This window comes from Papio anubis, chromosome 14 (genome assembly GCF_008728515.1).
Source record: "Papio anubis isolate 15944 chromosome 14, Panubis1.0, whole genome shotgun sequence".
Taxonomy (NCBI): Eukaryota; Metazoa; Chordata; class Mammalia; order Primates; family Cercopithecidae; genus Papio; species Papio anubis.
This window is the reverse complement of record NC_044989.1, coordinates 61,549,906-61,574,834: the sequence shown is the minus strand read 5'-3', so window position 1 is coordinate 61,574,834 and position 24,929 is coordinate 61,549,906. Positions and strand designations below refer to the sequence as shown.

At 44.7% G+C, this 24,929-nt stretch overlaps 2 protein-coding genes across 4 annotated transcripts in view; one reads left to right on the top strand and one right to left on the bottom strand.

Annotated features, from left to right (window-relative positions):
- Positions 1 to 12,585, top strand: part of USP34 (ubiquitin specific peptidase 34) — a 292,591-nt gene extending 280,006 nt beyond the window's left edge. Inside the window, exons 76-80 of the mRNA XM_031655230.1 lie at positions 7,105 to 7,184; positions 9,446 to 9,586; positions 9,689 to 9,832; positions 10,997 to 11,156; positions 11,356 to 12,585. Coding sequence (XP_031511090.1) covers positions 7,105 to 7,184; positions 9,446 to 9,586; positions 9,689 to 9,832; positions 10,997 to 11,156; positions 11,356 to 11,963 — 1,133 coding nt within the window. The 3' untranslated portion in view covers positions 11,964 to 12,585. The remainder of the gene's footprint in view (positions 1 to 7,104; positions 7,185 to 9,445; positions 9,587 to 9,688; positions 9,833 to 10,996; positions 11,157 to 11,355) is intronic.
- A 634-nt stretch (positions 12,586 to 13,219) lies between these two features.
- Positions 13,220 to 22,613, bottom strand: AHSA2P. 3 transcript variants are annotated; one of them, XM_009184267.4, is made up of 9 exons: positions 22,203 to 22,613; positions 20,801 to 20,991; positions 18,587 to 18,672; positions 16,368 to 16,482; positions 15,231 to 15,319; positions 14,419 to 14,535; positions 13,954 to 14,055; positions 13,532 to 13,583; positions 13,220 to 13,411 (listed from the first exon to the last, which is right to left on the bottom strand). In XM_009184267.4, the coding sequence occupies exons 4-9, from the start codon at positions 16,432 to 16,434 to the stop codon at positions 13,239 to 13,241; spliced, it is 600 nt and encodes a 199-aa protein (XP_009182531.1). In that variant the 5' UTR covers positions 16,435 to 16,482; positions 18,587 to 18,672; positions 20,801 to 20,991; positions 22,203 to 22,613; the 3' UTR covers positions 13,220 to 13,238. The 3 variants fall into 3 exon arrangements, with proteins under 3 accessions (XP_009182531.1, XP_031511089.1, XP_009182532.2); XM_031655229.1 differs by having other exon boundaries at positions 22,313 to 22,595; XM_009184268.4 differs by having other exon boundaries at positions 22,400 to 22,593.
- Between the last annotated feature and the right edge of the window lie 2,316 nt (positions 22,614 to 24,929).

Here is a 24,929-nt window from a genome sequence, read left to right as displayed (position 1 = left end):
ACCATCCTGGCCAACATGGTGAAACCCTGTCTCTACTAAAAATACAAAAATCTAGCTGGGCGTGGTGATGTGCACCACCTGTAGTCCCAGCTACTTGGGAGGCTGAGGCAGGAGAATCACTTGAACCTGGGAGGCAGAGGTTGCAGTGAGCTGAGATGGCGCCACTGCACTGCAGCCTGAGCAACAGAGTGAGACTCCATTTCCCCTAGCCCCCAAAAAAAGGAATAAAAAGAAAACTGGTACTGCAAATTCTGGAATGATACCATTTTTTTAGGTACCATAGTTCACATGTGAAATCAACAATGGACTATAAATCCCTAGTGTTCATCACTCTTTAAATAATTTTAATGACAAAACAAGGATCTCTTTGTCACCTTTAGTTAACATTTTTAAAAATTTTCTTGATGCATTAGTAAGTGAAAGTAAGCAAATTGATGTGCAAGTAACATTATTATATACCTAGAAAATCCAAAAATTTCCAAATCTGTGGAATTAAAATGTATAATTACAAAAAGTAAACATATAAAAATTCCAAGTATGGAACTCACAACTGATACACACTTCATTTCTTTGTGATATCATGATGGTGTTGACTGGGGAAGTGCCTGGTTAGCTGTTTCCCAAAAGCCTTCCTAGGGTAAATATACTTCAGACCAGACCAGTGCCAGGCATCCAGTGCAGATCAGAAGCCAACTTTTTACCAGCTCACCAAGAGTAAATCTGTTTATGCCAGGCTAATACACAGTAATTACATTCAAGAGACATATTTATAATCCCAAAGTTGGTTACCAGTTTATAGAAAGGAAGAACTGGCACAGGATTTATATATTTCATCATAGGGCCATCAGTCTTTTTCAGTAACCTCCGTGGGAAGCCAGACAGGTAACAGTAGGTTGATTAGTGGGTGTGAAGTCAGAACAAGGAGAACTGGACAAATCAGTTGTCTCATATCCTTACAGTATCTTAATCACTCACAGTAGAGCATTAGTCATGGGCTTTCATCCAGTGGCTAAAGCCACCACTTCCCCTGGATAATGCTTGGATGGGATTAAACACTCCTATAGAAAACTAGACAGAGAATCATGACACAATTCAGATTATGTTTTTTTATATATATATATGAGATACATACGAAATATTTCATCCTTACAGCAATCATAGAAGTACAAATAATTCAAAATACCATTTTACCTACAAAAGCAGTTTTTGTTTATTTGTTTTGAGACAGGATCTCACTGTCTTGCCCTGGCTGGAGTGCAGTGGCATAATCTCTGCTTACTGTGACCTCTGCCTCCCGGGCTCAAGTGATTCTCCCATCTCAGCCTTCCAAGTAGCTGGGATTATAGGCACATGCCACCATGCTCAGCTAATTTTTGTATTTTTTAGTAGAGAGGGAGTTTTGCCATGTTGGCCAGGCTGGTCTGGAACTCCTGACCTCAGGTGATCCGCCCATGTCAGCCTCCCAAAGTGCTGGGATTACAGGTGTGAGCCACCGTACCCGGCTAGTTTTTAAAATATATATTTTTTAGTGACACATCCAGTAGCTTCTACAGTATACGCTGTTACTAATGAGGAAAGGGTACACTTGAAACAGTTTTTTGTTTTGTATATTCCTTCACACGTGGGGATGGGACAGGTTACAGACCTTGTTGAGGATACCTGAAGTCACAGGGTGAAGAAAGTGGTACAGAAGCCAAGATATTTTAGATGTGCCCATCCTGTTTACAGAGGCAAAGCTTAGATGTGTGCCTGAGAACTTTGGTGATTGCATCTTCCTGTGCTTTGCATCCCATTAGTGAGACACTCCATAAGGTATTGGAGGAGGCATGCATGGAATAGGAGGGCATTGGCCTTTAACTTGAGCCACTGAACCAAGGGGCTCCTTACCCCCAGTGCTTTGCGAAGATGCTAGAAAGAAACTGAAACTCAGTTGCTGAAGGGGTGGACTTCCAAAGGTGTTGCAGTTTTGAGAGGAAACAGGTAGGACTCTGAGAAAGGTGTCTTTAGCTCACCATGGGTGGTGGTATAGCGTTTTCCTGACTGAACTGTTCAAGAGAGTGTAGGAGAAATAATTTTTATATTAGTAAGTACATATGGTTCTTACTGTGTTACAAACTAGTACATCAAATTGACGATTTCCCAGATGTTATATTGCCTAAAATAAGGCTTAGGTAGTATTAGCCTCTGTAAGTGAATATAAAGAAAAGCATTAAGTAGACAGGTGTGATGATTCAGTCCTGTAATCTTAACACTTTGGGAGGCCAAGGCCAGAGGACTGCTTGAGCCAGGGATTGGAGACCAGACCGGGCAACAGCAGTTGCTACAAAAAAAAAAAAAAAAAGGCAGGCTTGGTGGCATGCACCTGTAGTCGTAGCTACTCAGGAGGCTGAGGCAGGAGGATTACTTGAGCCCAGGAGTTCAAGGTTACAATGAGCTATGATTGGACCACTGAACTACAGTCTGGGCAACAAAGCAAAATCCTGTCTCAAAAGAGAGAAAGTATTAACTAAATAGTATAGGTGATGGCAGATGTGAAGAAAATCATGAAAATGCTAACAAATGGACTGAAGTTGCGGAAAACGTTGAAAAGCTTATGGGCTTTAGAATCAGATAAATCTGGGGTAGACTACAGTCTGAACTATATCAATACTGACTTTGGAATGAATTTGAGAGGATTATATAATCTCTGAGCCTGCCTAATTTCTTCATCCAAAAGAAGTGCAAAATTAGGATTAAAAAAAGGCTCTCAAAATTGATGAGAAAATTTAATGTAATGATCTGACATACCTAGAAAATGTTTATTTCCTTCCTTAATTGTTGTTGTTGTTTTGAGACAAAGTCTCGCTCTGTCCCCCAGGCTGGAGTACAGTGGCACGATCTCGGCTCACTGCAACCTCTGCCTCCAGGGTTCAAGTGATTTCTCCTGCCTCCGCCTCCTGAGTAGCTGGGATTACATGCCCAACTAATTTTTTTTTTTTTTTTTTTTTTTTTTTAATAGAGTCGGGGTTTCACTATGTTGGCCAGGCTGGTCTCGAATTCCTAACTTCAAGTGATCTGCCAACCTTGGCCTCCCAAAGCCCGGGGATTATAGGCGTGAGCCACCATGCCTGGCCTATTTCCATCTTTACTTGTAAAACAGAGATACTTATAACAGAATGCCACTTCAAAGTGATTAGAGATCGTAAAAGGCCTCCATGGTATTTTTTGTTTGTCGTGGTAGTGCTGGCTTTTTGGTAGTTGTGGAAAATAGGTATAGAGATTGCTTTTATATTTAGCTGCATGTGATGACTCACACCTGTAATCCCAGCACTCTGTAAAACTGAGGCAGCCGGATCACTTGAGCCTAGGAGTTCAAGAGCAGACTGGGCAACATGGCAGAACCCTGTCTCTACAAAAAATAGAAAAATAAGCTGGGCGTTGGAGGCACACACCAGTAGTCCCAGCTACTCGAGAGGCTGAGGTGGGAGAATCAGCTGAGCCTGGGAAGGTCGAGGCTGCAGTGAGCCAAGATGATGCCACTGCAACATGCCTTGGGCAACAGAGTGAGACTGCCTTAAAAAAAAAGAAAAATTGTTTAGGACTGGGTGCAGTGGCTCATACCCACAATCCCAGCACTTTGGGAGGCCAAGGCAGGCGGATCACTTGAGCTCATGAATTGAAGATCAGCCTGGGCAACATGGTGAAACCTCATGTCTACAAAAAATACAAAAATTAACCATGTATGGTGGTGCACACCTGTAGTCCCAGCTACTCAGGAGGCTGAGCTGGGAGGATGGCTTGAGCCCAGGAGGCAAGGTTGCGGTGAGCCAAGATCGTGCCAGTTGTCTTCCAGCCTGGGTGATAAAAGCCAGATCTTGTCTCAAAAAAAGAAAAAAAAAATTGAAGATTATTTTACTTTGGGGGGATAATAGGGGAGAAATGACTAGAGAAATTACAGTATACAGTCTGCTTGCTCATAAGAGGGTTAATGTCAAAGCAGTCTCTAGTTCAGAGGTTAGCAGGTTAGCAGACTCTTTGCAAAGAGTAGACACTAAATATTTTAGACTTCCACAGGCCACAAGGTCTCTGTCACATACTATTTTTTGTTTGGCTAATTTTTGTTTTGTTTGAGACACAGTCTTGCTCTGTTGCTCAGGCTGGAGTGCAATGGCACAATCTCGTCTCACTGCAACTTCTGTCTCCCAGGTTCAAGTGATTTTCCTGCCTCAGCCTCGTGAATAGCTGGGATTATAGGCACATGCCACCACGCCTGGCTAATTTTGTATTTTTAGTAGAGACAGGGTTTCACCATGTTGGTCAGGCTGGTCTCGAACTCCTGACCTCATGATTCACCTGTCTTGGCCTCCCAAAGTGCTGGGATTACAGGTGTGAGCCACTGTGCCCAACCTGGCTGATTTTTTTTTTTAACCTTTAAAAATATAAAAGCCAGCCGGACATGATGGCCCACAGCTGTACTCCCAGCACTTTCTTTTTTTTTTTTTTTGAGACGGAGTCTCGCTCTGTTACGCAGGCTGGAGTGCAGTGGCCGGATCTCAGCTCACTGCAAGCTCTGCCTCCCGGGTTTACGCCATTCTCCTGCCTCAGCCTCCCAAGTAACTGGGACTACAGGCGCCCGCCACCACGCCCAGCTAGTTTTTTGTATTTTTTTTTTTTCAGTAGAGACGGGGTTTCACCATGTTAGCCAGGATGGTCTCGATCTCCTGACGTCATGATCCGCCTGTCCCGGCCTCCCAAAGTGCTAGGATTACAGGCTTGAGCCACCATGCCCGGCCTCTCCCAGCACTTTCAAAGTCCAGTACAAGAGGATCAGTTATGCCAGGAGTTTGAGACTGGCCTGGGCAACATGGCAAGACCCCATTTCTGTAAAACTTTTTGAGAGAGTTTGCTCTGTCACCCAGGCTGGAGTGCAGTTGCGCGATCTCGGCTCACTGCAACCTCTGCCTTCTGGGTTCAAGCAATTCTTCTGCCTCAGCCTCCTGAATAGCTGGGATTACAGGTGTGTGCCACCATACCCAGCGAATTTTTGTATTTTTAGTAGAGACAGGGTTTCATTATTCTCCTGGCTTGGCCTCCCAAAGTGCCGGGATTACCAGTGTGAGTCACCATGCCTGGCCCAAAAGTTTTTTGTTTTTTTTTGTTTTTGAGACAGAGTTTCACTCTTTTTGCCCAGGGTGGAGTGCAATGGCATGATCTTGGCTCACCACAACCTCCAACCTCCAAGGTTCAAGCAGTTCTCCTGCCTCAGCCTCCCGAGTAGCTGGGATTACTGGGATGCGCCACCATGCCCTGCTAATTTTGTATTTTTAGTAGAGACAGGGTTTCTCCATGTTGGTCAGGCTGGTCACGAACTCCTGACCTCAGGTGATCCACCCACCTCGGCCTCCCAAAGTGCTGGGATTACAGGCGTGAGCCACCGTGCCTGACCCCAAAACATTTTTTTTAGAAAATTGTGCGGGCCTGTAGTCTTAGCTATTACGGAGGCTAAGGTGTGAGGATCACTTGAGCACAGGAGTTCGAGGCTGCACCTGATCTGTGATCACGCCACTGCACTCCAACCTGGGCAAAAGAGTGAAGACACTGTCTCAAAGAAAAAGCCATTCTTAGCTCACAAGTCCATATAAAAACAGGGTATGGGTCAGATTTGGCCTGAGGGCCATAGTTTGCTAACCCCTCCTCTACTTTGATGAGTAATTAGGATACAGGAACATGGGAAGGTAGGAACTCTCTTCCCTGTAGCCACAGATGTGATGACATGTCCTTGTTTACTTATGTGTATTGTGATACTGTGGTGGGTATATGCTGCCAAACACCAACCAGATTAGGTTAGGATAAAGGGGAAGTAGCATTTCCTTGCGTCTTGCATCCAAAGGGACTGATCTTGACAGGAAAATAAATTGGCTTACCTGTGGAAGGGATCTTAGGCATCCTTGGTAAGGCTGAGTGAGTGACCTGACTTACCTGTGTAAGATGTTCTCAAGTCCTTGGTCTAACCCAGGGTTTGGCAAATTACAACCCACGTGCTGCCTGTTTTTGTATAACCATGGCTACCTGCTAGCTAAGAATAGTTTTCGTATTTTTAAATTTTTTAAAAATACAGAATTATATTTTCTGATATATGAAAATTATGATTCCAATTTCAGTGTTTGTAAAGTTTTACTGAAAGACAGCCACACCCATTTCCTTACTCTTATCTAAGGCTGCCTTCACACTGCCTTAGCAGGGTTGAGCTGTGGTAACAGAGCATGGCCACAAAGCCTCACATACTATTTGGCCCTTCCCAGAACAAGTTTGCTGACTCCTGGTCTAACTTATAGTCTTAACTGGAGGAGGATGGTCTGTGTTATATTTCTTCTTTTCCATGATTATACTTGCCCTGGGGACCCTGGGGGATGTGGAAGATGAGAAATTCATTTAAGACTGTGGTAATGAAGCTTCTATACTTTGAGAGATAGGATGACAGAGGATAGGGGCACACATCTCTTAGTGACATATTTTACATCTGGAATAGTCAAGAAGTGGAGAGGTAAATTCATAGAGGTTCCAAATAGCACTCTCTGACATAGTGCCAGATGCGGTCCACTGAGAAGATCCTGGGAACAAGCCAAGAAACTGGTGCTCAGGGCAGCGTTGACTTAAATGTACCACAAAGGTCATTCTATCTTTGAAGAAAAGAAGGTAAAAGAGGAAAGATATGTTATTCTCCACATCTTTTTTTTTTTTTTCTTCACCTCCCCCCTCCTCCCTCCTGAAGTCTAGCCATTCTATGAAAATTTTCTAATAGGCAGAGTGGTACCTTAATCCAAGAAAGATTTGGAGCCACTTCAGTAACTTTTTTTTTTTCCCAGATAAAGTTCTAATACTCAAAAAGAAGAGTTGATTTAAGTCCCATATCCTTCAGGAATGAGGTATAAGATATAAACAAATTCAAGTACCACATTCTAAGATATTTCACTAAACATTGGAATGAATTTTTCCCCTTTACATACTTTCTTTAAAATGTAGAAAATATGCAAAGTTATGACTAGAAATAGCTGTAATATTGTACCTGCAGAGTATCTCAGTAGTATAATTTATAACCTATTCTGATTTCTTTTCAAATATTAGGTGTCCTAGTTGCCTATGAAGGTTTGCCACTTCATCTTGCACTGTTCCCCAAACTTTGGACTGAGCTATGCCAGACTCAGGTAAAGAAAATGAGTTTTAGATGACTGGTCTTTAATCTCATCTGACCAAGTGGTCAGTAATTTTAGGAACAATGGATTGAAGACTTGCTGAAAAGTGGGGATGTTTTAGAATCTTGATAGGTAAAATATGAATGAATGAAAATACTATTACATATTGGGCATCTAGGTTCTGTTTGATTTTTTTTTAACTTGTATTTGTATCATAGAGGATATTTTAAATAAGCTGGTTATAATTGAATTTCTCATTTATAGATGTATATCAACAGTTGTGGGGGGAAATCCAAAACAGGGAGACAGTGGGGGAAAAAGGCACATGCCACTTCTTCTCCTTCACCTCCCTGTCTCTTCCTCTTTCCCACCATTCCAAAACCTCTAGCGGAAACCCTATCAGCAGTCTGTCCTTTAGCTTTTCATGATCTGTAGTTTTTCAAGGGTCTGATGCGCTTGTTTTCTTAAAACAATCTCCTTGAAAACAAGAAAGATTACCGTTCCTACCTTAAGTGTCTAAGAGCCAACTCCTTAAAATTAAGTGGCTGCATAAGTAAAGCTTGTTAAGTTACAAAGGGAGAATTGGGAAGAGGAGAAAGAACCTGATAATAATAAATAATGCTTAAGTTATAAAGGGAAAATTGGGAAGAGGAGGAGGTACTAAGGTTTGGCTCATTCCCTGGATCAGGCATAAAGGATACCCACTCCCTTCAGTCAGTCCCTGAAAAAACTGGTGATTGTCCTGCCTGGTTGCATCTGCTCTACCCCATTGGAAGAGATGAATTTATTCACCTTCCTTAGGTCCAACTTTGACCCACATCATGCTTTCTGAAGTATTTTGAGTCTGGTTCAGCCTCCTACCAGGCTGTAGTGTGCTCTGTATTCTCCTACATGTTTGTCATCCTGTACCATATTGGTTGTTTCTCTACTTTTCCCAAACAGAGCTCAAGTGTAGAGACCTTATCAGAGTCATCTCCATTCCCTGAAGAAATGCCACTTTGTTCTCTACAGTAGAAATCTTTCAGAGGCTAGTATACATTGATCTTAGCTCCCTTGACTTAGCATATAGTAGGCATTCAGAAAATGAGTTTATCAGTTGATTTTTGAGCTGACTGTTCTGTTCAGTCAGTTGGAGATCTCATTTTCCCTTTCCACTGCTACTGCTGCTCTTTTTCATTCTTCCTGATTTGGGTAGTGTCTTGGTTTCTGTACTCCCACTACCTATTGCTCCCTATTGCCTTCTCTACTTCTGCACCGCAGGACTCCCTTCACTTGACTTCTTTCACAGACAGAACTCCCTGTGCCACCGAATTTCCCTTAAAACAAAGCTGAACCATATAAGGCCTCCAAAGCTTCCAGTCTTACAGAAGCAGCCCTCCTGAGCAAGAAACATAGGCAGAGGCTGTGACTGGTAGACCAAGGCGGATTTTTCTTAGTGTTAAGGATCTCAAGACCTGGGTCTTGGTCCTACTTGAATCCTAATTTCTTGACTGACCTTGAGTAATTTACTTACGACAGCTGCTTACTCTAATAAAATATACACATATGCATATATACATATTATCTAAATTTTGTCCTATTTAAAAAAAATTGCTTTTTTCCATATAAATAATCTATTATTAAAATACACATTTAAATCTACGGAGTATATCTGCTTAAAGACATACTACTTGTGTTTAAGAGCCATGACTATTTGAAAACAGGAAAACCAAATTTTAGTAAAATTTCCATATATTGGGACCACTGATTCTGTGTGAGATAATTAGGAAAGAAGGCTTATTGTTTATCTTTGTAGTGTTTATGGGGGGAAAAGGTATTTACAAAATTACTGTTGCTAATGAGAATATACAGTAAAGTTTAAAACATTTTGGAGAATTGATTTTGATTCTTAAAATGTGTCTTTTCACAACATATGGTCTGGTTACCTATAAATACATTAATTTGGCCCTTGAAAACATTCACATCCTATTCTTTGTTAGGTTTATTTTTCCAGTCCTTGTTAACTCTCTCAGTGCTGGATAATAAACCTGCATTTCTTTTACAACATTTGTTCAGTTTTGGCATCAGTGTCTTTCCCCCAGCACTCCCATAGTCCAAATTGGTAACATTTTACTGTATGAAAAATAGTTGCTGTTAACTAAAAATTCAATAGGCAAGTTAGACATGGCTTTTCAAGTAGGATTTTCAATGGCTTCAGATTCCGTCATACACAAGTGTTTAAGCCCCAGTTATTTCCGTGCTCAACCATTAAGTGCTTCTTCTCCCCACTTTAGTCTGCTATGTCAAAAAATTGCATCAAGCTTTTGTGTGAAGATCCTGTTTTCGCAGAATATATTAAATGTATCCTAATGGATGAAAGAACTTTTTTAAACAACAACATTGTCTACACGTTCATGACACATTTCCTTCTAAAGGTATGTAGTACTCTGGAAACTCAGTGTGTCATTTCCAATTAGTTAAGCTTGTGTTTTCATTATGCTGGTCTTTTGGAGATTTTTTTAAATCTTCTTTTTCAGGTTCAAAGTCAAGTGTTTTCTGAAGCAAACTGTGCCAATTTGATCAGCACTCTTATTACAAACTTGATAAGTCAGTATCAGAACCTACAGTCTGATTTCTCCAACCGAGTTGAAATTTCCAAAGCAAGTGCTTCTTTAAATGGGGTAAGAACTATGCAGAGGAGGCGGCGGCACACACTTCTAAACTGCCCTTCAGTTAACTATGTGGCCTTCGTATTTTGCTCTCATAACTTTAACTTACTGATTCGAACTCTAAGCCACGTACGACAAAAAACAAATTTTAATTACGCGTTCACGATGCCTTGTATGTACACAGCACACTCCATCACCTTGGAAGCTACAAGCTGGTATCATTAAATGCTAAGGGTAATAAAGGGAACGTCTTAGTGGTCTTCTCTCTACTTGAGTATATTTTTGGAAACATTACTTGTGATGTTTCTGTTACTGCCTATGGCTCCGAAGTAACTGAAACAATGATCTACTGATTTAAAAAGGCAGTTAAATCTAGAGCATTAGTTGCCTTGTGCAGACTCCCATGACAGCCATGTCCTAGAATAATGGAACACCCTGGAAATAGGCTAGAATGTTGAGCAGCAGCCTCCCGAATCACAATAGCATAAAAGCCAGAACAGATGACAGAGCTCAGTAAGGAAGACCTTACTATTTGTGACATCAGAATTTGAGAAACTATGATTTCAAGGTTTGTTTTTGAAATTCTTATATTTCCTTTTCCATTTTCAGAAAACACGATTTGTCTTTGGTCTGACTTACTTGTTTGTGGGCATAAAATAATGCTATTAGTGACTTTAAGAACTAATGAGGCCGGGCAGTGGCTCATGCCTGCAATCCCAGCATTTTGGGAGGCCAAGGCCAGTAGATAAGGAGGTCAGAAGATTGAGACCATCCTGGCCAACATGGTGAAACCCTGTCTCCACTAAAATACAAAAAATTAAGCCAGGCGTGGTGGCGGGCACCTGTAGTCCCAGCTACTCAGGAGACTGAGGGAGGGGAATCGCTTGAACCCGGAGGTGGAGGTTGCAGCGAGCTGAGATTACACCACTGCACTCCAGCCTTGCCATAGAACAAGAACACTACCTCAAAACAACAACAACAAAAAACTAATGAAATGCTGTAGTATCCTAACACTGGCTTTCTGGTTTTATCATTCTTCTAAGAATCCCAGAAAAACCAGAGTATTCTTAGGAAAGAATGGATTCCTGAGAAAATAAACATCTGCAATTAACTATAAACAACTGCATCAAAGTATTGGCTTTAGAATTTGAAATGTTCCTATCTGGGTTTTTGTAGGACCTGAGGGCACTTGCTTTGCTCCTGTCAGTACACACTCCCAAACAGTTAAACCCAGCTCTGATTCCAACTCTGCAAGAGCTTTTAAGCAAATGCAGGACTTGTCTGCAACAGAGAAACTCACTCCAAGAGCAAGAAGCCAAAGAAAGAAAAACTAAAGGTTAGCTTTATGGACTACTATCATTATTACTTTTAGGGTGGGAGGAGGGAGTAATACACTTGGTGTAGCTGGTTTAATAGTTGTATGTTCAGCTGAACCTCCTAAATATAAATGCTAGAAACAAAATTAACTTCCCACATCCCCCGTGTGATCTTAATGACTTTCAGAGAAGTTTCCGTTTTGGCGTATGTTTTCACAGATGATGAAGGAGCAACTCCCGTTAAAAGAAGGCGTGTTAGCAGTGATGAGGAGCACACTGTAGACAGCTGCATCAGTGACATGAAAACAGAAACCAGGGAGGTCCTGACCCCAACGAGCACTTCTGACAATGAGACCAGAGACTCCTCAATTATTGATCCAGGAACTGAGCAAGATCTTCCTTCCCCCGAAAATAGTTCTGTTAAAGAATATCGAATGGAAGTTCCATCTTCGTTTTCAGAAGACATGTCAAATATCAGGTCACAGCACACAGAAGAACAGTCCAGCAATGGTAGATATGACGATTGTAAAGAATTTAAAGACCTCCACTGTTCCAAGGATTCTACCCTAGCTGAGGAAGAATCTGAGTTCCCTTCTACTTCTATCTCTGCAGTTCTGTCTGACTTAGCTGACTTGAGAAGCTGTGATGGCCAACCTTTGCCCTCCCAGGACCCCGAGGTTGCTTTGTCTCTCAGTTGTGGCCATTCCAGAGGACTCTTTAGTCATATGCAGCAACATGACATTTTAGATACCCTGTGTAGGACCATTGAATCTACAATCCATGTGGTCACAAGGATATCTGGCAAAGGAAACCAAGCTGCTTCTTGACATTAGGTGTAGCATGTCTACTTTTAAGTCCCTCACCCCCATGCTGTTTGTATAAGTTTTGCTTATTTGTTTTTGTGCTTCAGTTTGTCTAGTGCTCTCTGCTTGAATGGCAAGATAGATTTATAGGCTTAATTCTTGGTCAGGCAGAACTCCAGATGAAAAAAACTTGCATCTTCAGTATACTTCCTAAAGGGCAATCAGATAATGGATATGTTTTATGTAATTAAGAGTTCACTGTAGTGGCTTTCATTTAATATGGCTGTCTGGGAAGAACAGGGTTCCCTAGCCCTGTACAATGTAATTTAAACTTAAAGCATTTTTACTGTGTATAATATGGTGTCCTCTGTGCCAGTTTTGTACCTTATAGAGGCAGATTGCCTCCGATCGCTGTGGTTCTTATTATCAAAATTAAGTTTACTTGTATACGGAACAACCACAAGAAATTTGATTCTGTAAAGAATCCTCTTTAGCTGTGGCCTGGCAGTATATAAATGGTGCTTTATTTAACAGAATACCTGTGGAGGAAATAAAGCACACTTGATGTAAAAATAATTGTTTTATTTTTATTGACATGACTGATTGCTATTCTGTGCACTTAATTAAACTGATTGTGATGACTTTTCATTTGTTTACATACGTTGCTTCAGTCTTCTCAGGTGAAAGTAGTGAAAAACCGTGAACGAGGGGAAACACTTATCCATTATATGCTGTTTCACTGGAAGTGTTACCAGCAGTCTACCAAATTAATGTGTCCCCACAGACTTCTCAATCCTCTCCACCCCAAAGTGCAAAACCACAGCAGGAAGAAGTGGAGCAAAACACAGCCAATTTGCCCATCAATATGCTTTTGAATGCAATATACCACTGTTTTACTACCTTAAGATATACACACCTTAAAAACCCTAAGTAAAATAAAGGAACAGTGTCAACCTGCCATTTATTTTTTGTCATCTTGAACTAAAAGTACAGCTGCAAGCAAGCTTGCTGTAGGACAAGCTTCAGTTTGGGAAACCAACTCTCTACACTCGGGACTTAGCTATTTCTAGAGTATCTATGGAAGGTCAGGTTAATGCCTAATTTCAGGTTGTTTGCTACTTTTAACTCAGTGCAGTGTCTAGTTATAATAAAGAGTCAATGCTTTAAATTGTGTATACGTTCACAGATTTCATCCAATATAAAATAAAGATGGTCCTTTTTTAAAAAAAAATAGTATATAGCGAAGAGGTCAATGTGACACTTCTGCGTACAAAAAGTAATGCCTTATAAAATTTTAATTCAACCATTTAGGGGGGTCAGCTGCAGTAAACCTTTTATTTCTTCAAAATGCTGCTTCTGCCAACAGAATTTCATGTTCTCTTCTTTACAGACAGGAACTCCTTTACAGTCCAATTGTAATTCCGTTTGCCCTAGAGTAGGCACAAAATTCAGTGCAACCGTGGCATAGTGTTCTAAGAAAAAAAATAGGAACCTTATTACTGCATTATGAAAAGGAAAATGTATCCATATGAAAAACCCAGCCTTAAGTGTTCTGGGGCCTTTAACATAAAGGGCACTAATTCGTAACATACCTTCTGGCCAGTTCTTACATCTCCATTTCATGACGATCTTCTTATTTGTTAACTGAAAAGAAAGGGGAAACTCCACTGAAAATCTTTTAAAACTCCCCACAATACAACACAGAAAAACAAATCCTTTCACTGAAACTCCTAAATACTAGAAGAATCAATGAACAATATACGGTCCCTCTTCCAGTTACATCAGCACCACTGATAATTGTCTTTAGTGTCAAAATGTCTCAAAACAGCAGTGACATCAAGAACAGTAGGAATATATAATATTGTTTTAAGTACAGTAACAGTAACCAGAACAGAGGGCTGCTATTAAGGGTGAGGCAACAGAGACCCTAGTGATTTTGGTGCTAAAAACAGCACGTATAAAAAGTGATATTGAGTTAATCCCATCTTACTTCTTTAACCTTGAGTCTACTTACCAATTCTAGATATTCACCAGTGATGTTTCCATCAAACATCTGGAATTTCCCTCCCTTTTCAGCTTCTAATACAGCAGTAGATTTAGAAAACTTTTGCACCAACTAACCAAATAAAACAGATGTTATTCCAGCATACACTATCACATATTTTAATGTAATTATGAGATACAAAATATAACAATTACTATGGTTTAAAAATCCTAAACATGTAAGCTTTTACTTAGGGAAAATAAAATACAAACTTTCTCTTCCTAGAAGAGAAAACTCAATGTAATATGGACATAGTCCCAAAGAATGCCCATCTCCCCTCCAATTATTCAGAAACTATGCTTAGACTTCCTGTCACCACCATCCCACATCCCTTCAATCAAAAACACAAGGAAAACCAAAAACCAGCTCCTGTTCTTTGTGATGTATTTTCTCCCAATGTCAGCATTTAACATGCTAGCTTAGGGAGTTACTCACATCCTTCACAGTGAAGATGCTATACAGCTGCTCTACAGTTGTGTCAAACAGTTCCATCATGTGAAGAGCCACAGTGGGAATCCTTACACCCAGTGCCACTGGAGATGAGGCCTGAACCTGGAGAAGGGAAGAAGTTCCAGGGAATGTTTAGCATAACAAGAGATAAAGTTGCTTGGATGGAAATAAGTCTTCTCAAGAAAACAGCAAATGTCCCAAATTCCATACTGCCTATTCCAGACACACACAAAAGCAGCATGAAAAGCCTTTTTAGCACCAGCAGTCTTGGTCTTTACTTTGGAACCAGAGTTCACTGTTCCTACAGCTCTTCAGCTCCGTTCCCAGGTTATGACTGAATACCCCTAATCCTAGCTGGACTTCCAGATACAGCCGGGAGCAGATGAAAGACAACTGCACCTAAAGCTAAAGGGTGTCAATTACACATAAAACACCCATTCCAAGAACCGATCTAAAAATCTCCCAAAAGTCAGCAAAGAAGGTTCTTTCATTGTGCTATGTGTATCTTGAAAGTCATCTGGTTTTGTAATCTGTGGCCTACCAAAGAACACTGCCTTTAGGAGAGTCTTGAGTCAAATATCCCATAGAAAGCTGTGTCTGTAACAATCCATCAAGAATCAAAGTCTCATTTTATCATTTGCACAACAAAATGGGAGATCTTAGAGGACTCACGGGAGACCCAAAGGTGGAAAAGGCCCTCACTGTCCTCATTTCTCCAACAACACAAGGTTATTCAGGGCCCTAACTCAAATACTTCCTTTACCCCTTCCCCACATTTTGGCCAACAGAGCTCATACCTGCAGGGTATTCTCACTCGGTTTTCTTTTGACAGTCAGTTCCTGGGTTGCCATAGCTTTCGCTGGTAAAATCATTCCTGTTGTAAATTCTATAAAGAAACAAGGGAAGTGGTTTTAATAAAGACCTTTCTCCTTTTAAGCACAAAGAGTAAGGTAGAAAACCCAAAACAGCGTGTAAGAAAATAAAACATATTTATAAAAATAATTCCTATAACATTTTGAGAATTTCAAGACCATTCCATGTTTTTACATATAAAACTGATGATTAACAACGTGAGTTCCACAGCAACAAAAGCCTTTTCTTTTTTCAAACGCCTCACTTTTATCAAGTTTTTGCTAAAACTGCAAAATTTTCCAAAGTTCTTTTGCACACAGCTAAGTTTTATGAGATTAACTACTAATAGCTTTGGGGCTCTAACCCACTGTGAAAACAGACAATTTCTCATGTGAGGGTGGCCACTGCCTCACAAAGCCTGTCTTCACAGTAGTCAAGCCTGTGAGCCAGCTACACGTGCACTCCCATGGGAAAAGTGACAACCCCAAACCCATCCATGCCAACACCCAGATACTTAAGTAGCAGGGTCCAAGAATGAGGTACAGAGATACAGGCACTGCTGGCCATCTTGCCTGGCTCACTTCTCTAATTTGGGGAAGAAGACAATAACCACATTTCCATGCAATGTTGATATTATCTAGGTATTTCTCAACTACACCTGTAATACCTGCAGTCACTTTCATCGATTCATTCATTCATCCAACAAAGATGTATTAAGCACCTACTATGTGCCAGGCATTGTGCTAGATGCTGGAGATACAGCAGTGAACAAGACAGACACCTTCCATGCCCTCATGGAGCTTATAGTCTAGCAAGGAAGACAGACATTAAACAAGTAATTACACAAACAACTGATTTTCATTCCAGAAAACTACAATTAACAGTTCTGTAGGCAAAATGGTTCATGCTGTGTACAATAGTGATGATCACTAATTATGGTCTTAACCATGACTAGCTCTCAACTTCCAGACTACAATTTATTCTGAAGTATAAACTTGCTTCTGGAGCCTCTGACCACAGTGCAGAGTATAACGGGTAAATAGAAAAGGGACCCTCTGTTTCACAAGGGATGCCTTCTTTACCCGTCTTAAGTGCCTTCAGGTAATCTCCAAGGGCCTGCCTGACCTTGGCGGTGCCTGCAGTTTTCATAAGATCCTTCAGTATATCCCCATCTCCTTTCTTTTTACTCACGTTCACCTACAAATCAGAAAAATACAAACCAAAGATCTGGTTTGATGTATTCTTACAACATTGGGCTGTATGGATGAGAGAACTATGGCAGTGGAGGAAGGAAAGAAGTGGATGTAAGAGATGTGCAGGGCAGGATTTTAAGGGTTTTTAATCCAGGGTCCATGACAGGGTTGGGGGCCAATCTTGCATAGACTTCATAGAATGTAAACCCCTTAATTTGCATACAAAATTGTGCATGTGTATGTACATAAATTCTATTGCTGATGTGATCCGTGGCTTTCATGGCGTCTAGAAATGCATTGTCCGGTATGGTAGCCACTAGTCACATGTGGCTACTGAGAACCTGAAATGTGGCTGGCCTGAATCAAGAAGTGCTGTGTGAAATAATACGTGCCAGACTCCAAAGACTTAGTACCAAAAAAGAATGTAAAATACCTCATATTTTTTATATTAATTACATGCTAAAATCTTTTTTATATACTGGGTTAAATAAAATATATTAAAATTAATTTCACCTGTTTATCTTTTTTTTTAAGAGCTTGTATCTCGTTATGTTGCCAAGGCTAGACCCAAACTCCTGGGCTCAAACGATCTTTCCCTCGACCTCCCAAGCAGCTGGGATTACAGGCATCTGCCACTACACCTGGGCTCTAATTTTTTTTTTAAGAAACAGGGTCTCCCTGTTGCCTAGACTGGAGTTCAGTAGCATGACCATGGCTCATTGCAGCCTCGAACTCCTGGGCTCAAGTGAGCCTCGTACCTTGGCCTCCCAAAGTGCTGGGATCACAAGTGTGAGTCACCATGCCCAGCCATAGCTTTAACTTTTTAAGTACAGCTACTAGTAAAACTTAAATTGCACATGTGGCTTGCATTATATTTACATGGAACAGTGCTGGTATAGAACCCAAAGCCACTGTAATTAGGGAAATCAAGTTCCCATATAACACAGCCTTGGACTATATACTTTTTTGACAAAGAACAAAATTGGGAAAGGGAGAAGAGTAGAAGACAGGCAGAGGGAAGGAAGAAGAGAGGGGAGGAGGGGGAGACCGAGGGATAAGGAAGCAACAGAGGGCTTTGGGGATATCTCTAGTATTCCCAGAAGAAAAAGAGGTGTTGATTTGAAAAAATTTAGCGTCTCGATGCTTCAGCTGAGGTGGGCCTGATCTTGGGCCCCAGTTTGAATCTATAGAGTTTGTTCTGTAATGCCACTGAGGGATTAAATCTTAAAAACCAGTTAAACATTCTGTTGAAAAACTTCTCAGCTGATGGATCTGAATATAACAAAGTGGAATCTCAAGCCCTGAGCGGAGGAACCACATAACTGAAGACAGGTCTGGGACAGCCCTGGCCTGTGGCACTGTATAACCTTCGGGCCAGAAGACATGCTGCTGGGCAGGAGTCAGCCTATCATGGAAAGCCCTCACGTTAAATACATTCACAAATCAAAAAAGATCCTCTGTCAGACTATCTTGGTGTGAAAAATATAGCAGCTGTAAAAATGGTCTCACCCCCAAAACCCAGCTTTCAGCCAGAAGAGGGCACTAACTGGAAGCCAAGCGTGGGAGTTACACACGACTCTGCCTCCCAGGAGAGCCACAAAAGCAACGCCTACTAACTGGGTAGTTCACAAAAAGCCGTGAGGCATAACCAAGGGATAGCTCGCAGCTAAAAGCTGAGACTTCTCACCGTTAAAGGGAAACAGCAAAGGTGCAGGAGAGAGAGAAAGTCACGTTCATCAAGCCATGCAAGCTGCCTGAGCAGTTCACAGTGCACACACTGTCACATGTAACCTGACAACACCCCTGGAAGAGAACCCCTTTTCACAGATGAGGAGGCTAAGAAGGGTGCAGTCAGCTGCCCAGGCCCCTTGCCTGGTCCTTGGGGGAGCTCAGGGCTTCCTGGGGCTTACTCTCTTTCCTGTACCACTCCAGCTCCACACAACATGCTGCCCCCACAGTATGGCAATCCTTCTCAGCAAACAGGCCCTCCACAAGGCAACCGAACTACCACACAGGAACCACAGTCTGATCAACACTATTTGAAATGCCCAATGTCTGTAGCAGAAGCTTGACTGAAAAAAGAACAAAATAGAAACTTGATCACATACCTCAGTGTCTTCTACTTCATTTTCCTCAGAAAGATTGGGTATTTCAATCAATCCCTTGTGCTTCACTCCAGATTCTTTAACGATGCCTAAAATGAGCAAAATGGGTTCTTCAATTATAATAAAAAGTAACAACTGGGCCAGGCACTGTGGCACACGCCTATAATCTCAGCACTTTGAGAGGCTGAGGTGGGAGGATGGATTGAGCCCAAGAGTTTAAAAGACCATCCTGGGCAACACAGGGAGACACCGTCTCTACAAAATAAAATTATCTGGGCATGGTGCCGCACACCTGTGGTCTCAGTTACTTGGAAGGCTGAGGTGGAAGGATTACTGGGCGGTCAAGGCTGCAGTGAGCCTTGTCTCGAAAAGAAAAAAAAAACAAAACTGCTTTTATGAAAAACTGTCCTGCCTCACTGAATAGCCCAGCGGCCCTCACAGAGTTCCACCACTCCAGGGCCCCCTGAGCAGCCACGGAAGAAAGGTCAGGCAGACCATGACCAAGGAGAGGGCATGAAGAGTCAGCGGCCTGCCGTCCTGAGGGGAGTGTGGGGCAACTGTACCCATATTTCTCTTTTTGTCCCAGGGTATTCTTTGCCTGGGCAAAGCAGGATAAAGGAGTACCCTGAAAGGGAGAAGCAGTCACAAAAGCGATGGAAGGACAGAAAGGGACAGTGTGTTCTAACCACGGAGCGGAGGGAAGCTCTGGCTTGGGGACATTGTGTGGGGATGCCAGGCAGGTGGAATTCTCGCAGGACTAGAGTGTTGCCTCCTCCCCAGTGGGTCCCAGCTGCCACCCTAGACTCACTGCTAGAGGAGAGCAGCTGGAGGCGTTACAACAAGCCCTCACAGCCTGTCCTCTGGCTGCTGCCTGGCAATGGCTGTGTCTCATCCTTGCAAAGAAGCCAAGGGAGATGGAAAAGACACAAGGCCCACAAGGTTCCTCGGGCCCTAGGGCCCGGTGCTGGGGGAGCAGGCAGGGAGCCAGACTGCTATGATCCAGCCAGCAGCAGACACCGGAGGGTTGCAAGAGAGGCAAACTCCCAGCCAGAGGGTCCTGTTCTGAGGCGGTGGGGAGGGGCTGAACACCCTCGTCTGCTAGAAAGGCAGCCAGCAGGGCAGAGGCTCGAGGCCAACTCACTGGACTACTCTGGGACACAAACTCCAGATAGGAGCTGACTTCCGGACTGAGGCTCAAACCCTAACTCCTCCTCTTCCTTTCCCTGCATCTCTACAGCCTTGGCTCCCTCAGCAAGGACTGAGTGCACACACGCTGTCTGTCCAGCCAGGATCGAGGCACCACTGAAGAACTGAACCCACAGACCCCAAAAGTGGACACACCCGAAATGCCCAGTAACTGATAAATGGAGAAACAGAATGCGGTATACGCACCCATGGAATATTCATCATCTATAAAAAAGAATAAAGTGCTGCTACCTGCCACAATACAGATGACCCTTGAACACATTATGAAGCAAAAGAAGGCAGACACCAAAAAACACATCCTGCATGATTCATCTATGTGAAATGTCCAGAGGCCAATCCAGAGAAAATGGGGGAGCGGATGCCAGGGGCTGGGGAAGAGGAGGGCAACAACAGTGACTGCTCATGGGTCCAGGGTTTTGTTTTGGGGTGGTTAAATGTTCCCAAATTGATTGTAGTGATGGCTGCACAACTCTGTGACTATACTGAAAACCAATGAATTATACACACTACATGAGTGAATTATGTCTCAATAAAGCCGTTTAAAAAAAAATGACAGGAAGATGGAGCAGGACAGAAAGCAAACTATTTTTGTAAAGCAAGTTTCAGTGCCTTGGGGAAAAATAAAGTAGGGAAGAAAGATGGCACAAGGCAGGGGTCTCCAAGGATGCAGAGAGATGGCTTCACTCAGGACAAAGACCTGAAGGAGGCAGGCAGCTACCTGGAGGAAGAGTGCTCCAGGCAGCAACGCCCAGAGACTCCTGTTCACAAGTGCCTGGTAGAAGGGGGCCCAGCTGATAGCAATGAACTCTAAGCAGCTGCAAGTGCTCCGAGAAGGGAAACCCCCACCCTTCTTGGACCATGGAACTCAAGTGTGGCCAGAATGTCAAGAACTACTAATGCTGATTCAGGAGCCAGTCAGTGCCAGGCCCATAGCAGGAGCTGTAAAAACATTCACTGAATGATGAACACACTTTGTTCCCACCCCCCCTAGTACCCTGAGGTCCCCGTTACCTTTCCAGCCCAGTTTGATGTACCACTCATAGAAGAAAATCAGCTTTCCTTTGCGACTACTGCACGAAGCCTCCCCTTCCACCTGCTTCAACTCGCTGATCTCGCCGCGGCCAGTGTCATTCTCCACAACGATGCCCACCAGGAGCTCCTGGAACTTCCCTTTGGACCAGCTGGTGGCATCCCGCTCTGTCCTGCCAGGGACCAGAAAGTCGTGAATGGAAGCCCCAGCTAGGATCCACCTGCCTGGGTGCCAGCGTCACGTCCAAGCCCAGCCCAGATCAGCCCAAGTCCTCTCAAGCAGCCTCGAGACCTGCCAACCTCCAACGTGCTCCTCAAACCTGCTTTCTACCAAATTATTTTCATTCTGCTCAGTTCTTTAAGATATTATTCTCCACTACGAAAGTAGTATTCTGTCTTAAAAACACTGGCTTATTTAGGGGAGAAGGGTCTAGCTAGCTCGCCCACTGGAAACAGACAAAGCCTGGGCCACATGGAAAGTAGCAGTAGTGAAATAATCAGAATCATGACAATACCAGCTATCAAGTTTCTTCACATACACATCGTCTAATGTAATCTTCCCAAGTAATAGTCTCCCTTTACGGGACAGAAACCAGCTGAGAGGACTGACGTGTCCATCGGGCCAAGGCCAGGACACTAGAAAGTCAGTTCTTGGCCGGCCGCCGTAGCTCACGCCTGTAATCCCAGCACTTTGAGAGGCCAAGGCGGGCGGATCACGAGGTCTGGAGTTCGAGACCAGCCTGACCAACATGGTGAAACCCCGTCTCTACTAAAAATACAAACATCAGACTGGCGTGGTGGTTCACGCCTGTAGTCCCAGCTACTCATGAGGCTGAGGCAGGAGACTCGCTTGACCCGGGAAGCGGAGATTGCGTGAGCCAAGATTGCCCATGCCCTCAGGGCTCCTCCGGACCAGCCAAGTCATGCTCCCCTGGGGACCGGCCTTAGCATCCCCTTGACGGCCTGGAGGGACCACAGCCCCGGCCAGGGGCGGAGGGCAGAGGACACCCCTTTCGGAGGTTCTGCAGCAGAGGGCGGCCGACCTCGCCCCACGCGCCAGGTGAGGCGCGCAAAGTAAGGGGAGCTTGTCTCACTCACAGTAGGCCCGGCTGGCGGGGGACGCCTGCGGGGTGGGCGCGAACTGAGATCCAAATTTCTGCTCTTTCCACTACGTTCCATGCCCCTGCCCCCGCCCCTAACACACTCTCTCAATCCAGCTCCCTTCTAACTCCCCGAAACATCCAGAGGAGTGGGGCGGGAGGAGAAGGGAAGGCCCTAAGACCACAGACGGTGGGAGTGGAAAGGTCTGTCGGAAGTCACTCGTGGGGTCCAACCCAACTTTCAAAAAGAGGCAGCTGCAACCCGCCCTCGCCGGTCTCCGTACCCAAGGACGCTCCAGAGCCGAGGCGGAGGCCGAAACCTGCGTCCAGCAGCAGAGGAGGGGCGTGGCCCCCTAGTCCCCTCACCCCCGCGACCCTGCGGCCCCGCACAGACCCCAGCGCAGTCCCAGCTCCCGCGGGCCGGCCCTCCCCAGATCCCGGAAGGAGGCCGCCGCCGGCCGCGCCACCCCGCCGGCCGCACCAATGCCAGTTGTTCACGTTGGTCCCGTCCTCCCGCTCCTCCACGATCCAGCGCGGGTCCCCCTGGCCCCACTTGGCCATGGCGGCGCGGGCGGCGCAGACTGGACGGAAAACACGGAGAGGCCAAGGCGCTGCGGCTCCGAAGCCGGCGTTTCCGGCCGCCGAGCCCTGGAGCGGCGCGTTCGCAGCGCCCAGAAACTGCCAGAAGGCCCGGCCCCGCCCCGCCGCGGCCTGCCCGGGAGCCCCGGCCGGGATCTGAGAGGCGGGTCGTACGGGGATGCGGAGGCGGGGAGGGGCTAGGACCGCCGGGGTTCCGCTGCGCGTCTCCTAACGCTGGGGCGAGACGGGGCTGCCTGGGCCGCCTGCGAAGGGCGGAGGCCGCTGCAGGACCCGCGGTGCTGGCTGGCTCGTGGTTCCCGGGGCCGGATAACAGGGCTCTGAGTAGCGGGTGCCTGAGAGCCCAACCGGCGGTGCAGACGCGACATGGCCGTGCGGTGGCCTCGGCAGGCTCCCTGGCCCTCGAGGACACGACCTTGAACGCCCAGGTCGCTGTGAGACCGGCCTTTGGGGCCACAACGCGCTCCCGTCACACCGTTTGCGGTTTTCGCCTGAGAGCGAGTTCGCGCGCAGTAGCTGCGCTGCGGCTTTCTCCGCGACGCGGTCTCTCTCCCTCCCGCATTTCCAGCACCTTTCCAACTAGTCCCATGTTACTGCAGGAGTATTTCCGTTTTATTCACGTAACAGCCCTTTAGAGAGAACCAAAGAATGTGATTGCAAACGCATATTACTGCAAACTGATGCACTTTATCTTGGAGTATTGATTCCTTTCACGAATTTTCGGCTTCTAGCAAAAACTTTGCCCGAACTATTTGGACAATGTTATTGGGGTGTTCTCTGCTAACTACATGGGTAGTTAGCCCAGAAATGGGTAGGACAGTGAAAGGGTGGAAGCAGCTGGCTGTTCTCTTCCCCTGTGCCGACCTGTCCTTTGCCTGCGGTAGTCCACGAAATAACGCTCACGAGTGCAGACATTTTCTCTATTTGACTACCGGAGCTACCACGTTCCAACCACGTTCCAACATTATCTTCCAGAAAGCTACAACAGTCATGTAAACACACTGCTTCAAGGCGTTTTGACCTCAAAACAAAAAGACGTTTTGATTTCACCTTTCACACTTCACTAAAGCAGCTATAAGAGTCACATGAAGGAGCAGCGGGGTGGGGTTGCCTGATCATAAGAAGCCTCGTTTCCCCTGCTAAGGAGCTTGCACTTGGTCGTACAGGCAATGGGCAACCACTGAGGCAACCTAAATGGAGAAATGACACGGTCAAATATGTTCTAGAAAAATCAGTCTTGGCCGGGCGCGGTGGCTCACGCCTGTAATCCCAGCACTTTGGAAGGCCAAGGCGAGCGGATCACGAGGTCAGGAGATGGAGACTATCATGTCTAACACCGTGAAACTCCGTCTCTACTAAAAATACAAAAAAATTAGCCGGGCCTGGTGGTGGGCGCCTGTAGTCCCACCTACTCGGGAGGCTGAGACAGGAGAATGGCGTGAACCCGGGAGCCGAGATCGCGCCACTGCGCTCCAGCCTGGGAAACAGAGCGAGACTCCGTCACCAAAAAAAAAAAAAAATCGTTCTTACGGACTTTTGGACAATGGATGGGGTAAGATGGAAACTGGAAGGAGGGGGACTTGTCAGGGAAGGGGTGACAAATATTCAGGGATGAGAGGTGTTCAGAAGTGGAATCTGAGTGCGTCAGACACTGGGGTGCAGCAGAGAAAAACGTTTTGTTTAGCGACTGGGACTTGCAGCTTGGTTAGTAGCCACACCCTCAGAGACTAGAATGGAAAGAGGCTGGAATGAGGCTTGGGCTATAACTCTGGAAAAAATCAGCAGGTAAGAGGTAGGCAGGGAAGAGGGGGCCTGCAAAGAGCGACTAAGGAGGAGGAAGGCAATCACAGAAGCATTTAATCAGGGACCCAGGGTGCACGGATTGACTTTTTCTGTGTGACCGAGTCTCGCTCTGTTGCCCAGGCTGGAGTGCAGTGGCATGATCTCGGCTCACTGCAGCCTCCGCCTCCCAGGTTCAAGCAATTCCTTCCTCAGCTTCCCAAGTAGCTGGAATTACAGGCGCGTGCCACCACGCCCAGCTAATTTTTGTATTTTTAGTAGAGACAGGGTTTCACCATATCGGCGAGGCTGGTCTTGAACTCCTGACCTCAGGTGATCCGCCCACCTTGGCCTCCCAAAGTGCTGGGATTATAGGCATGAGCTACCACACCCAGCCCAGGATCGACTCTTATTAGCAATGCACTAGTGAATCAGGAGTTGGATGCCAGTTTCACATCACAGTAGACCCATGAGCTGCTAAGGGTCTGCTTTTGAGGAAGTCACTATTCCATTTTCTTTTTATAATTTTGGTGCCTATCCCTTAGTTTAATTCTCTTAATATTTGTTGACCTACCAGCATGCACATGTGTCCCAAGCACACTACCACCATAGCACATAGCACTGTGTGTGTAGCC